This window comes from Macrobrachium nipponense, chromosome 26 (assembly GCF_015104395.2).
Source record: "Macrobrachium nipponense isolate FS-2020 chromosome 26, ASM1510439v2, whole genome shotgun sequence".
NCBI classification, from domain to species: Eukaryota; Metazoa; Arthropoda; class Malacostraca; order Decapoda; family Palaemonidae; genus Macrobrachium; species Macrobrachium nipponense.
Genome location: NC_087215.1, coordinates 74,872,281 through 74,886,957, shown reverse-complemented (window position 1 = coordinate 74,886,957; position 14,677 = coordinate 74,872,281). Strand labels below are relative to the sequence as shown.

At 37.3% G+C, this 14,677-nt stretch overlaps 1 protein-coding gene across 1 annotated transcript in view; it reads right to left on the bottom strand.

Annotated features, from left to right (window-relative positions):
- Window positions 1-5,117: 5,117 nt before the first annotated feature.
- Window positions 5,118-14,677, bottom strand: part of LOC135200443 (uncharacterized) — a 34,662-nt gene continuing 25,102 nt past the window's right edge. Inside the window, exons 4-9 of the mRNA XM_064229081.1 lie at window positions 14,293-14,453; window positions 13,061-13,364; window positions 11,133-11,254; window positions 10,560-10,733; window positions 8,998-9,096; window positions 5,118-6,239 (exon numbers count right to left, since the gene is read on the bottom strand). Coding sequence (XP_064085151.1) covers window positions 6,096-6,239; window positions 8,998-9,096; window positions 10,560-10,733; window positions 11,133-11,254; window positions 13,061-13,364; window positions 14,293-14,453 — 1,004 coding nt within the window. The 3' untranslated portion in view covers window positions 5,118-6,095. The remainder of the gene's footprint in view (window positions 6,240-8,997; window positions 9,097-10,559; window positions 10,734-11,132; window positions 11,255-13,060; window positions 13,365-14,292; window positions 14,454-14,677) is intronic.

The window sequence follows — 14,677 nt, the reverse complement described above, 5'->3', positions numbered from 1 at the left end:
TCAGGAGTGTTGTAAGGAACTGGCCTTGGGGTAGTTTGTATATCCGCAGTAGCAGCTACGGCTCCCATCTAAGTACCCAGTTGATCTTAACCCTGAGGCTAGCGCGCGCAGCGAAACAATACCTTTTGCCAGACCAAAGAGCTTGCCAAGAATATTTAAATATGCGGATAAGGCGCGAAGCACCGTTCCGCCATGTTCTTACTGACAGCACACATTAACAAGAAAATCGGCGGTCCGCGGATATGGCCTAGACATCAGATGCACGGGGGATGTGAATCTGCTATAGCTGTAGTAGTAGTTTCTCCTCGGTTCTTCATCTTCAACTGGAAGTCTGCAGTTCAAAGCATCCATACAGCTAGGAAGACTTCTCCTCCACGGTCTTTCTAAAGTACCTAAGTTTTGTTTTCTCTAATGTACTGCAACAGAATTGTTGGCGCCTGAGGGGTAAATATGAACAGCTTACCCTTGGATACTTTTGCATGATTTTAAAGCGTAAAGGGGAGCAAATCAAGTAATAAAATTCCTTGTTGTAGGGAATATAAGGTACATAGAACCCCATTTGCTTAACAAATGAGGATTCAATGGTAGCAGTCTGCTGTACATCCGCAATGATGCTTCCCAAATATTTATCAATTTATGTATTCTGCAGGTAGCAGCTGTAATAGTCTGATATAGAAAAAAATTACCATTTGCTTCCCACCTCCAAATGATGTTGCTTATGATGACCCAGTAGAAGTTACAGCTACTCCCTCAGCTTTGAGATATGAGTGGTGAATGTCCATTACTGAGTGATGCTCTAGCAAACAATGGGAAATGATCACATATTAAGAAAAGGAAGCCCACACATTATGAAGTTAATGCAGACACTGTCTTCTATTGACCTAGCAAATTCTGATTGCTCTACTGAATTTGATTGGAGCACGAATGACTGCCATACAAGTTACCCTACAAAGATCACCTCGAAAGAACCTTGAACAGCAGACTCATTGCTGCATACACAGTTCTTAGGAAAGTGTAATTAGTACATAAATGCAGAGTGCAGTTTTGTTATGCAGTAAAGGCAGTCAGGGATCAATCTCAGGTATCCTTGTTTCTTCAGAAATTTGTAGGACAGCACCATCTGTTTATTGAAAGTTAGAAACATAGGAGGCAGTTTTGCCTTAAATCTACCTCTGCCTCTAAAAGTCGATGGTCTGTCAATGACTGCTGCATACGAGGGGAATAGTAGTGGTTTGGCTAAAGGCATATCAAGCATATCATATCATGCAAGTTTGACATTGATCCAGGTCACTAGTGTAGATCGTATTATATGAATTGAAACCACTTGATTGTAAAACAGGGAATAATATTACATGGTAATATTTTAAGTATTATTATAGAATTTAATGTAATTCTAGTTACCTTCAGCTGTGGTTAGGCGTCTATTTTTAACACCAACAAATTGTAGTGACATCTTTTCTGTGTATGATGATGAAAATGATGGCCACTACACAGCTGGTATAGTTCTTAGAGAAGAGATATTTTATCATCCTTCATGTATGGTTTTAAGAGAATGCACTCAATTGATGTAAGGACAACATCTTTTACAATATTCCATGTATATTAATAACTTGTCATTTTTCTATTCTGTATCAGTCTGTAGCGAATTCTCCAGCCTTTCCAGCGATATAATAATCATGTATGTACGCAGACTGCGTCTGCAGTTATTTACGTACGTATATAAGTGTTGCTAAAGAAACACAAATTTTCTATCTGCACGCCCTGATGTCTGTAGACCCGACTCAGGTACTACATATCCTGTTTAGCTCACCCTCGTTCATCTGTAATAAAGCATCAGTATTCAGATACCTCCCTCTCTGTCTTGACCTCACATGTTGATTTGACTTGAGTCATCTAGATTTATTAGTATTTCTCTGGTGTTTGCCTCCAACTTCATCATGTAACTGACCTTTTTGACCTTCAAAAGGTACATGAATCTGCTTGGAAAAGGCAACTAATACTTCTTGGAGACACAGCATTGTTAAAATTTATGGTAATTTTTGGGATAGAAAGGAGAATTTGCAAGAATCATAAAGTTGTTTAGGTGTAACTGGCAAAAATGTTGGAATGCAACAGGTGAGAAAAAATGTAAGATTACAGGGGTGATATCTTGAGGGAATTATAGCAATGTACCAAATGGATGACAGCCCTGTGCTGCTTACATTGTTTATCCCTACTTTATGCATTGCTTTATAGTGGCAGATGTATTACCAGCCCTACTATAGTGACTGCCTGGTTCCTTTGATAGTGAGATACTTGTTAATGCCCAAGGTTTGATGGCTTTTCCATTACCTCCCAAAGAATTTGCAGGTAACGAACAGGAAGAAATGTTGCTGTAGCCGTGTCACACTGCTTAGACGTCACATGAAGTCCAGAAAAGCAAGAGTGAGTACGTACAGTACCTTTCATAAAATTTCTTCTTTTATCAAATTATATCATGTCTTGCTATTCATGTTTTTGTAGAGATCAACCTCCCTCCTTGCTATGAGTCTCATGATCATGTAATGTTGTGGGTTTGTTTCTGTGTCGGAACAAATAAATTAAAAAAAAAGATTTTAAGCGCCTCAGTGCCGTGGTCGGTATGGTGTTGGCATGCCACCTCGGTGGCCGCAAGTTCGATTCTCGAGCATTCCATTGGGGAGTGAGAGATGTGTATTTCTGGTGTTAGAAGTTCACTCTCGACGTGGTTCGGAAGTCACGTAAAGCTGTTGGTCTGTTGCTGAATAGCCATTGGTTCCATGTAACGTAAAAACATACAAAAAAAAAAAAAAAAAAAAAAAATTCCTAATTTTTTCCCGACATACAAACCCACATCATCATATGATCCAAGTTACCCTCCTCGTTCCATCCCTTTGAACAATCTCTCTCTCTTGCCCTCTGCAAACGTATGGCACAGTGACACTCGGGTTAATTCACAACTGGAGGCGTAAGGTCCTGGATAAGCCTCAAGTAGCTAGTCATATTCTTCAAAGGAAGTCAATGCATATCCATCATGTGCATTGCCTGCCCAAGGATATCCTGATCATATGATGTTGTGGGTTTGTATGTCAGAAAACAAATTTCTGTTATTTGTTTTTCATCAGTATCCTTAGGGAAGGGATAAATCCAATTGATCCATTGGTGGAGGATTATATTTTGGTACACCATAGATGAGGCCGACTTATCTGTCGTAAGTGTTTGGAGATTATCATCACAATTCTCAATAACTATTGAAATGATAGATAACTCGTGATTTACATGGGGGCTATGTTCTGGAAGATGCTACGTAAATGGAAATTGTGTAAATAAATAAAAAAAATCAGTGGTAATAAGGGGGTTGGGTTCTGAGACAGAGGGAAACTCTTCCCTGTTCTTTGAGCTTTGACAGTTTTCACTGTCCATCATTATTGCCTTAAATTCATTTCCCTGGCTGTCTGCCAGTTTTGTGCTACTGGTTCAGGTGATGACTCCACACTTCCCCATATGTATGAAACTGGTGAAATACGGGTGTCAAGTTCAGAGGCAATGGAATTTCTTTAAAATATGTACAGTATTCAAAAACCATGTAAATGAAGTGTAATCTATGACTTTCCTGTTGACCTTCAGTAGGGTCTGGGTGGTTCAAATCAGTGTGATTTAGTTACCACATATAAACTTGGTTGTTTATCAAGGCTGGTCGCTAGAGGAGAGTTTGATTATACGTACATACATAGTAAGTTCTGTACGTATTCATCTCTGGTACAGTACGTATTGTCATTCAAAATCTCCAAGGGATGTAGGTTTGCATTAATTTTAGATATCCTTTCAAGTATACATACAATCATGTTCTTTTCTTACCATTTGGTCCTTAGGGGCATACATATCTTACAACTTGCTTAATGCGACACTCTGTAGAATATAGTATATTACTAGCTTTCCTTCAACCTCCATCTGCAAGTATTCTGCTTTCCATCTTTTACTTCTCATCCATCCCATTTGATTTTTCCCTCGTAGCTAGCCAACTTCAACTTTCAACCTTCTTCACTTTTCAAGGTTCAAGAATGTGTAAATGGGACTTGGTAATCTGTTCAATCTACAGATTATTAATTTTCTGTAAAATAAAATTATTGTGCTGGCTTTGTCTGTCAATCCGTCTGCACTTTATTCTGTCTGCCCTTAGATCTTAAAATCTACTGGGGCTAGAGGGCTGCAGATGGGTATTGTGCATCTGTCAGCATTTCCCGTAGGCATGGGACGCACAAAATAATGCTACCGGTTATAACTGGTGATTTTATATAGCTTTATACGTTGTACAGAAAACTCATTTCCGTCAAAGAAACTTCGGTACATTTTTTATTTTATTTTTAATTGTATTTATTTTTTTGTTGTTGGTGGCACTGACAATGTAATGATGGCCAAGATGCCTATTGTTCTGGCACACTGGTTCCAAATAAACTCACGTGTCGTCTATTTAGGGAAATATGAGGGGGCTTACTTATCAACTGGAGACAATCAGGACAGAATTCCAGAGCTGACAAGCCTTGCTGATCAGTACGCTAAACAAGGCGCTCTATGCTCAGCCTTAAAATGCCAGAAATAACATGAAATACCTTTTGGTGAGGAGACTGTGCCATACTTTCTGTATGTTCTTCAGTATGGCAATAAATAAAAGACATATTTAACCATGGAATTGGCAACTACCATACCTTTGGGTTATACTCTGAAGCAAGACTCTGAATACTGAGAAACTTTCTCGGTAAAGTAGGACCTGCGTTCAATTCAATATTGCAGAGAGAATTAAAAATATAAAAGCTGAGCATTAGTAAATTAAACTATTATAATAAAATCAGCATAGATAATGAGGATATTTGGTTTAAAAGCAGTCATATAAGCCTTTTATTTTTCCTCCTTTTTCATCGGATGCTGGCACTGACATGAGGGCAAGAGGCATAAATATTTGGCTGAGGTCTCTGATCCCACTGACATTCCGATTAAATGGTAATGGGTACTGAATGGCATTAGTTTTGTGCATTTCAAAGGTTTTCACCAGAGTATGAACAGATCAACTTTAGTTGTGTTAGACTGATACTCTTATATAGGAAAGTGTACATGTCTTATTCTAAATATTTTGAATATAATTTTATTAAAAAATATTGTCACTGAACAAATGTGTTCCATTAGCACAATATTTTCAAAATCTTAAGTACAATTTTTAGTATATCTGATACTGCATTTTGATAATATTCTCTGTACATATGGCTATTTTTTACAATGGAGTAGTATATGTATCTAATTGCTATTTTATGTACATATGGTTGTATGTATTTTACAGTTATATGATAATACGTACATACATAATATTCAATAACGTTATGTTTTCTTTCCACATGACACTGCAACAAAATAATATATACATAGGTGAATTCCAGCTTAGTTACCCACAGGGTGAAAAATTATGCAAACAAGAAACTGAAATATTAAAACCATAATATATAAATTAAACTGTACAAGTACTCCAGTATTTCCCATATCATTAATCTCCTCCAAAAGCAGAAGTAGACACTGCAACATGACAAGCATCAGTACTGTACAATCACTTGGAAAAGTTGTCTGATTAAACAGGGTTAGTGCGTAATGCACAAAATGACCTTGAAACTAAACATACATGAGGATATTCTATCTAGCTACAGTTCTTTACGTAAGGCACCAAGAGGTTCTAACATTTCCAGTATAATTTTGCTCTCTTCCATTCTCATTATTCTCAACACCACGCAATTACTATCCATTTCTAATTACCATGAGCACTGAATTGCCTCATTATTGTTTAAAAACATTACCTGATTATGTAATACTTTCTCATCTGTCCAACAATGGTATTCCATACTTTTGTAAATGTCATTTTATTTTGCCCTCAGGGACTCCATGGAAACCTTCTATTGCCATGGCCATTACGAATGGTTTTTGCACTTTGTCTTATTTTAATCAAAGTACAAACTTCTTCCTCAACAACTCTAAGCAAGGAAGTTAGGGGTTAATAGCTTCTGCATAGATTTGAGAGAGCAACCATTCGTGGATTAATTTCTAGAAGGTCTCTTAACCTACATCCGAACAAGGAGGTCTGTTGGGAAGTTTGTGGCAGTGCGCAGGAGAGAGGCCCTAGATTGTGAGATGGCCATATTTGCTTTCTTTCTACTGACTTCCTGTCTCAATGTCTTGAGCTCTCTCTCGGCTTGGTTCCGTAGCTGCAAGAAATTACAATATTTTAATCGTCAATTTAATCATAATGCAGATATGTACAATTTCATGCCTTTGTTTAGTCAACACTATGTTTCAAGTTTTGTGAATTAATACTTACTTCCCTGTACTCTAACTGGAAGGATACTATTCTGCTTTTTTTTTTTAGGTGGAGTTTTTGATGATACTATTGAGGAGAGGATGAACAACTACCTATCTCAAAAGACTTCATCGTGTGATAAGGAAATGTGAAATTTAGTGATTGCATTTTCCCACCAACTGAAGTGGAATACGTAGTTCATAATATCTAATTTGAAATCCTTGTGATTTACTGATATTTAGGTAGGAAATATTTGTTTAGCCTATATAAAAATAATCTATAGTTATAGTAGTCTGCTTCTTTATTTGAAGCATGTTCTTTTTTGCAATTATAAAAGAAATAATGTAATTTTGTTTGCAAGCGTCTTACACTATACTCTGTTTCTTTTTCCATCTGTCCATCTGCCTGTGGTGTTTTTGTATAGTAACACTGCGTCCGGGCTTTAGATAGTTACATTCAGCTTACATTCAACGATTATAATAATATCCTATTTCGAATATTAACGGTGTAATTCGCATACAGTAAATTATTAAAACACTTTTCAGTTGCAAATGTACACCCAGATATCCTTTTATTTACCTAAAACTTACACATAGCGTAACTATCTAAAGCCCGGGACGCAGTGTTACCATACACAAACACCACAGGCGGTTGGACAGATGAAAAAAAAACAGAGTATAGTTTAGTGAATATTTCTACCATCTGAAAGGGAACAATTCATAATATCTAAAATATGCTTTTGGTTACTTTAGTATGAAGATGAATAATTTATAGTCAATTATTGACATTCAGGCAGGAAATATTGTTCAGCCTAAACAACAATAATCTGTAGTTATGTTAGTCTTGTTTATTTTAAGCAATGTTCATTTTTAATGAAGATATAAAAAGAAATGTAATTTCATTTTCAAACCGGTTAAACTGCAATTTTCCTTTAAGCCTTCCATGAGAAGTACCTAGGTTAGATGGTAGTCTTCTATACTAGCCTAATGATTTTGGACTCTGTGTTCAATACTATCAATATGTCAATAAAGACAACTTGAAAGCCATAGCAGTTATGTCTTATCATTTATAGAAAGTGTTCCTATCTTCCCAGTTTTGTTGTTGTGAACGCTATATTCACCTTCTACATTACATAGGGGTGCACTCTATAAAAAGTTTAAACCTTTTAAGATTTAAAAAAAAAAAGGAAAATGCTATTTTCTCCATCAAATCTACCTGCAATTTTTTTTGTAGAAAATGATTGATGTACTATGTATTGGCTTATAAAATTCTGATGTAAGTGGTTGTTAATTATATCCCGAGTCATTCATTACAGTGCTACCTGGATCTTTAATAAAAAAATTAGAATGCCACCTAGATGCAGAATTGGAGATTAGAATGTCAGGTGGACCCAGATTGACAGGTTAAAAGGTCGTCTAGATCCAGAATTATGGATTAAAATTGACATTTCATTAATGATGAAACATTTAAAGAATTAAGGGCTAAGATGAGGCTGTGGTAATGAAGTAGATATTCTTCGTGATTAGCTGTATATAATTGAAAAATGTCTATATCACATTTTATGCTGAAAGTTGATAAGAACTATCTTTTTTGTTATATAACTTTTACATAAATTTACATTAATTTACATTAAATTTAAAATGGTTAATTGCCTATCTAAGGTTTAATCATCTACTGCAGTATATAAAATTAAAAGGTAACTCTAGTAAAGGAATATGGCTTTTAAATTTAGATTACTGATAATCAGTAAGTTATTAGCCAAATTTACTTTACAGGTCACTGCAGCTTAAAATTATATAAAGTGACACTAGCCTTTGAAAAACCATTATACAGGCAGTTCCCGGGTTACAACGGGGGTTCCGTTCTTAAGACACATCGTAAGCTGAAAATCGTTATAAGCTGGAACATTGTCAAAAATCCTAAGAAAACCTTACTTTTAATGCTTTAGGTGCATTCACAACTATGTAAACTGCATTCTTATTGCATTTTTCATAAAAAAAACCCTTTAAATATTTATCATTTTGCATTTTTGGTGTCATATTTCATCTGCCAGATCAGCATTTGTAGGCGTTGTAACTCTGGAACATGCGTCGTAACCCTGGAACATGCGTCGTAACTCTGGAAATAATTTCTGATGAATATAATTGAAAAGCGTCGTAACCTCGGAATGTCGTAAGCCGAGACCGTCGTAACCCAGGGACTATTTGTATTCAACATATTTGTCTATGAGTGTTGTTGACAGCCACTGATTTTTGTTATAAAAGATTCCCCTTTGCTGTTTGAACCTTCTAGAAAAGTTTTTATTGTATATAAGCAGCGTTCATGCTGAATTTCAGATGCTCTATTGGAGTTCTCACAAAAATATATTTTGGAACCTCTCTGGTTTTGTAAAAGCCTCACTGAATTACCCTTCTCTCTTTTCACTGATGAATTATTCGGAATTTACCTTCTACACTACATTCTATATTTGACTGTAAGTCTTATACAGAAGTAATATTTTTTAAACTGGTGTATCACATTACACACTAGCCTTCCCCTAACTCACTGCCATTTACTATTGATTTTTCATCACGATGTCATCAAGCCTTCTTAAGACTTCCACTATCTAAGCTAGGATCCTTAATAGTGTTCCTTACAGAATCTAACTTGAAAAGCAGCGCACTTACCCGGACTTCAGTTTCTACCTTAATGTCCATGGCTTCAACTCTTCTTCTCAAATCTTCAACTTCATGTCTAAGTCGTATGATAGAGATTTTGTAGTTGGCCTGAAAAAATATGTAGCTATTAGGAACAGTGTGCAATAGAGAAAACACATCATGTAGTGAAATGAATTGTTTATAGAATCCAGTTAAACAGTGGATATAATCTGGAATGAAGCACAATTTAACCTTTTTACGTGAGATTGATGAAGCGCTAGGTATTGATGAAAAAAAAAAAAATTTATGATAGTTACCTTCGAACGAATGCTCTCCGAAACTCAATATGCAGATATGCAAATACAGATTAAAGGTAAAAAGTTGAATATACTTAATGTGCTAATATGCACTACATACAGATTAAATGTATTGGCCCATATCCAATTCATTTTCGTGTTTCTCCAGCTTTTCTTTTTCACTCATTTTCATCCTTCAATTCACTCTTGATAAATGTAGTAATTTACTTGTTAACACTTCCAGTAATACAGGCGGTCCCCGGGTTACGACGGGGGTTCCGTTCTTGAGACGCGTCGTAAGCCAAAAATCGTCGTAAGTCGGAACATCATAAAAAATCCTAAGAAAACCTTACTTTTAATGCTTTGGGTGCATTGAAAACTACGTAAACTGCATTCTTATGGCATTTTTCATAAAAAAAAACCTTCAAATATTGATTATTTTGCATTTTTGGTGTCATATTTCATCTCCCAGATGAGTGTTGTAGGCATCGTAACCCTGGAACATGCGTCGTAACCCTGGAAATAACGTCTATTGACAAGCGTCGTAACCTCGGAACGTCGTAAGCTGACACCGTCGTAACCCGAACACTGCCTGTACTTGTTCTTATTTTTCTGTAGAGGTAAACCAGCAGTTAGCTAAGGATTCTAAAATTCTACCCATATGTAGTACACAATCCAGTGGTTGGACCCAGACAAAAGTGTCTATGAGCCTTTACATGCACTGGGTATTGAAGCACCTAATGATGCCTAGAGTGAGATAGTGCCTCAGTGGCGTGATCGGTATGGTCTTGACCTGTCACCTCGGTGGCCACGAGTTCGATTCTCGGTCATTCCATTAAGGGTTTAGAGATGTGTATTTCTGGTGATAGAAGTTCACTCTCGACGTGTTTCGAAAGTCATGTAATGCCGTTGGTCCCGTTTCTGAATAACCACTGGTTCCATGCAACGTCAAAACACCATACAAACAAACAAACAAACCAACCAACCTAGCGTGAAATGGCACAAAACGGATTGGCCTTGATGGGTTAGGTTCAAGTGGTAATTGGTTAATATGAAAACAGAGCCAACAGAGTTAGTGAGTTTGGACTTGGAAGGCTGAATGAGTTTGGATATGTTGGAGAATATTTTTAGAATTTGAATGATTGAGGCTGTGCATTTAACAAAATGTTAGTCAAGTACATATTTAACTGTATTTAACAAAATCTCAGTGCAATACATATCTATCACAATATGATGGTAAAACGATACGTACATAAAAAAACACACACACACAGTAGCAGCTTGGAAACGACTTGCCTTTCGTGAGGGTTCATCCCTGACACCTGTGACCAGAGGCTGTCTCCTGATAATGGAGCCAATAATCTTCCTATGTAAAGAATCCAGTTCATTTCTGTAGGCTGACTGGCGCTCTTCTAGTTGGGTGCCTATTTTGCGAGAATCGTTGTATTGTTTCCACCATTTCTCGCGCCGCTGTTTGGAGAAGGGAAAAAATAGATTTATCGAATAAAAAGAATGTTTTATCAGAATATGGAATTGCAAGTACAGTATTAAAAAAGTGCAATGTCATTGAAGATAAAGAAGCGAACATTTTATTGGTTAATGGAATGAGGAGTAAATTTTAGGAAAAAGTAACGATATTTTAATGTAAACCTAATACAATTATAATTATGGGAAAAACACTTTTTTTATCTGTTAAAGACTATGCTATAAAGAAATCTTGATTGCAGAGCTCTAGCCCAAGGAACTGATTAGAAATGTCTGGCCTTTAACCATATCTAACTCCACTTTGAGTTACGAGGACTTAGACCATACTCTACCCTCTCGTCTCTTTCACAATTTTACTTGTAACAACTCGTAGAGTTTCCGCACCTTCTCTTTCACTCGAAGAATCTCTTCGTGAAGATCTTTGGCCTGACTGAAGAGCTTCTGTCTCATCTCCTCTGCTTCCGCCTTCTCCTTCAGCACCTGAGCTAGACGACCTGATATCTTTTCTGCAAAGTGTCGACCATGAGTTCAGTATTGTTATCATTATTATACTGTTTCTGTTGTTGCTCTGAATGTGCAAACATTGTTTGAGACAAAGGCTTACATTTTACATTACATTGCAATGTCAGAACGAAGTTGTACATACAATAACAGAAAAACAAATATAATACTTTTTAAACCTGACCTCGTTAATTATGAATATTTTCTTAAACCAAGAATATCCTTTAAAACAAAGAGAGGATTCAGCTAATTTGTTACTGCAACACTTACTTGAAAAGATCAAGACCCAAATAAGAATAGTAGAAAAAGTAAATAAAATTTTTTATGATAAAGTAATGATACTTTATATATTCTTATGATGTTTTATTTAATGTGTTCTTATATCGTTCTTTATCTCGTCAGTGTTGTAATATTAAGGACATTAATTAACACCTGAAGACTAATAAGGAATTTTAAAGAATACAGAGCACTAATGAACGCAGTAATAGAGATTTCCCTTCAAATTAGAGCCCAGAGTTATTTGAAGACTGTCAAGATAAATTCAGTCATAGTAGCACCCTACTTTTAAAAAAAGACGACACCAAAAACTATAACAGATATTCACATTGTCAATTATTATTACAAGTATCACATACTTGGGGAAATGAAAAGAGAGGAAAAACTATGAAGCGACTTGAATACATTTCTGTTACTTAAAATATTCAAGAAGTAAGTTTAAGGCACTAAACGGTACTGCTTCTATTATTTTTAATTAAGTTTTCAGTGGAAGAGAAACTACAGAAGAAAATGGGTACTAAGGACGATAAAAGGAATTTCATCACCTTTCGTCGAATTAACAATAAAAAAAAATCGAAGCTCAAAAGCGCACAGGTTACCTTACGCTCGCCTGCAATTAAAGCCTTCGCTTATAACAAAGTGTGATCTTGTAATTACAATCAAACATGAATGTTCTACATGCCACCATCAACTCTATGTTATGTAACGTAAATAACAGCAAACATTAATATTTTGGCCAGGTGTGAGAAATGTGTATTTCTAGTGACAGAAGTTCACTCTCGACGTGGTTCGGAAGTCACGTAAAGCCGTTGGTCCCGTTGCTGAATAACCACTGGTTCCATGCAACGTAAAAACACCATACAAACAATGTGGAAGGGACAGGTTTTAAGTTCCCTTTTCTCCCGTGAGGTTATTAAAGATTCTTTACAGCGTCCCTTCAGCCCCTAGCTACAACCACTTTCATTCCATCACTGTACCTCCGTTCATATTCTCTATCTTCCATCTTACTTTCCACCTTCTCTAAACAATGGATTCATAATGCAACTACGAAGTTTCTTTCAAAGTCAGCTTTTTACTGTCGATTTCCGTTCCAACACTGAATAATCTCATAGATTTTATGTTCCATTCCATTCCACTATTCTGACCTCATGAAAATACAACAGGGAAAACAGAATGCTGACTTATCAGTTAGTCCGGACATATTGACACCATTTGCACCTCACGTGGTGCACTGTAGTCATTACTTACAAGTTCTTTGCACCCTTAACAGCAACCCTTTTCATTCCTTTTACTTTGCTTCTGTTCACAATCTCTTCCATAGCAATTCTTTACTGGTGCAACCTAGACGTTTTCCACAAGTTCCACCATTACAAGCTTTTCACTCCGAATTTCCCTTTCAGCACTGGAGACCTCATACGTCCCAGCGCTTGGTCTAAACATAAAACATTCCATATATTACATGGATGCGAATGCAACGAGTCTGGCAATAACGTTTGCACTAGAGCATAGGCGAGATTAAAACAAAAGCAACTCACCTTGCGTCGCCCGGTCCTGAGACTTCCCTCGACTGTGCTTCGCGCCCTTTTTCCTCCGCGCGCCGTCGCTGTCGTCGGTGACTGCTGACGCGTCCTCTTCGTCAGCGTCGGCCCTCAAGCCGCTAGGGCTTCCTCCGCCGTCTTCCTCGGATTCCCAGGCGCCTTTCCCGTCTCCGGGTACTCGGCCGATCTGCGTGATCCTGCTGCCCGTCTCGTCCACTTGTAGCTCGTAGGTCAGGGTCAGGTGGTCACGGGAGGCCCCAAGAGGGTTCTCGTTAGTATCATCAACATCTCCAGAGTTGATCTTTTGTCAGGGACAAAGGTGGCACAGGTTAGCGTTATGGAGGGCAGGAATTTAGGGAGGTTCCTCTACTTCAGGATGCGTTTAGTTAAGAGCAAATATAATACAGGTAAATGAGTGACAGCAATTTTCATATATTCATGGCTGACATTTGTTCAAGACGAAACTTCTTAAGTTAGAAAATGGACCCACAAAATGGGAGAAATTAAAATTAATTTCTTCAATTCTTATAAAAATTTGGGTAACAGGAAAAACACGATTCTTGTATCAAATTATTAGATGACAACTTAATCTGATGTGGTCCTTATGCCAGCATCCTTGTAGATGGATAGTGCTGTCGGTTCACCTCAAGTGTGCACTGTAAGAATTACTAAAGAATATTTGCAACGTTCCTTCGGCCCTTGGCTGCACCTACAATTCAGCCTTTTACTTTAACCCCATTCTCGTTTCTCTTCTTCAATCTTCCTGGCCAACTTCTCTATTACTACCTTAGATGCTTGTACTTCATCTCATTTATTTTCTGAATATCTTTATCTTGCTGTTCAACCACTCTAACTCCCTCTTTTCACTGTCTCAAGCCCTGAATGGCCGAAAATACTTAAAATGTTTGACACATCAGCCTAAATTCCATGAAACTAAACTAGCTAATTCATGCCAGTACAAGAATTACTCGAAGGTATACGCAGCGTGCCTTCAACCCCTTATCTCCACCCCCTTTCATAACTTTTACTGTACCTCCGTTCTTATTCTTTCTTCTATTTTACCTTTCACCTTCTCCTAACAGCTGTTTCATAGTGCAACTGCGAGGTTTTCCTCCTGTTACACCTTTCAAACCTTGCACTGTCAATTTCCGTCCCAGCGCTTGGCCTAATATGCTATTCTATTCTTAGTGTGATGATGAACAGGTGTGCCATACTGCCTCACATCTTACCTGGAACCCACTGATAACGCCCTCCTGTAGGGACGCCAGAGGACCTCCGAGGGGTCCTTCCATGGAAAGAATATCCACGCCAGGTCCGAGTCCCTCGACACTGCCGCCATCGTCTAGACTGGCTTGCTTCTTCGCTTCGAGGGCCTTCAGACGGGCTTCACCTGCCGGAAGGTAGGCTTGGTAACACCACAGGTAAGAAACTGCCCTAGATTGAATGCTTTGGAGGTAAGAGTACCATGACAATAAGTTATTCTAACAAATGGACGGCTAGAATACAATATCATTGAATTATTATGATAATATGGCAGTATGGAAACTCAAAATCAAATGAAACAAGCTTTGTGGAGAAGGAATTACCTTAAAAAATCAACGATGCCATATGAAT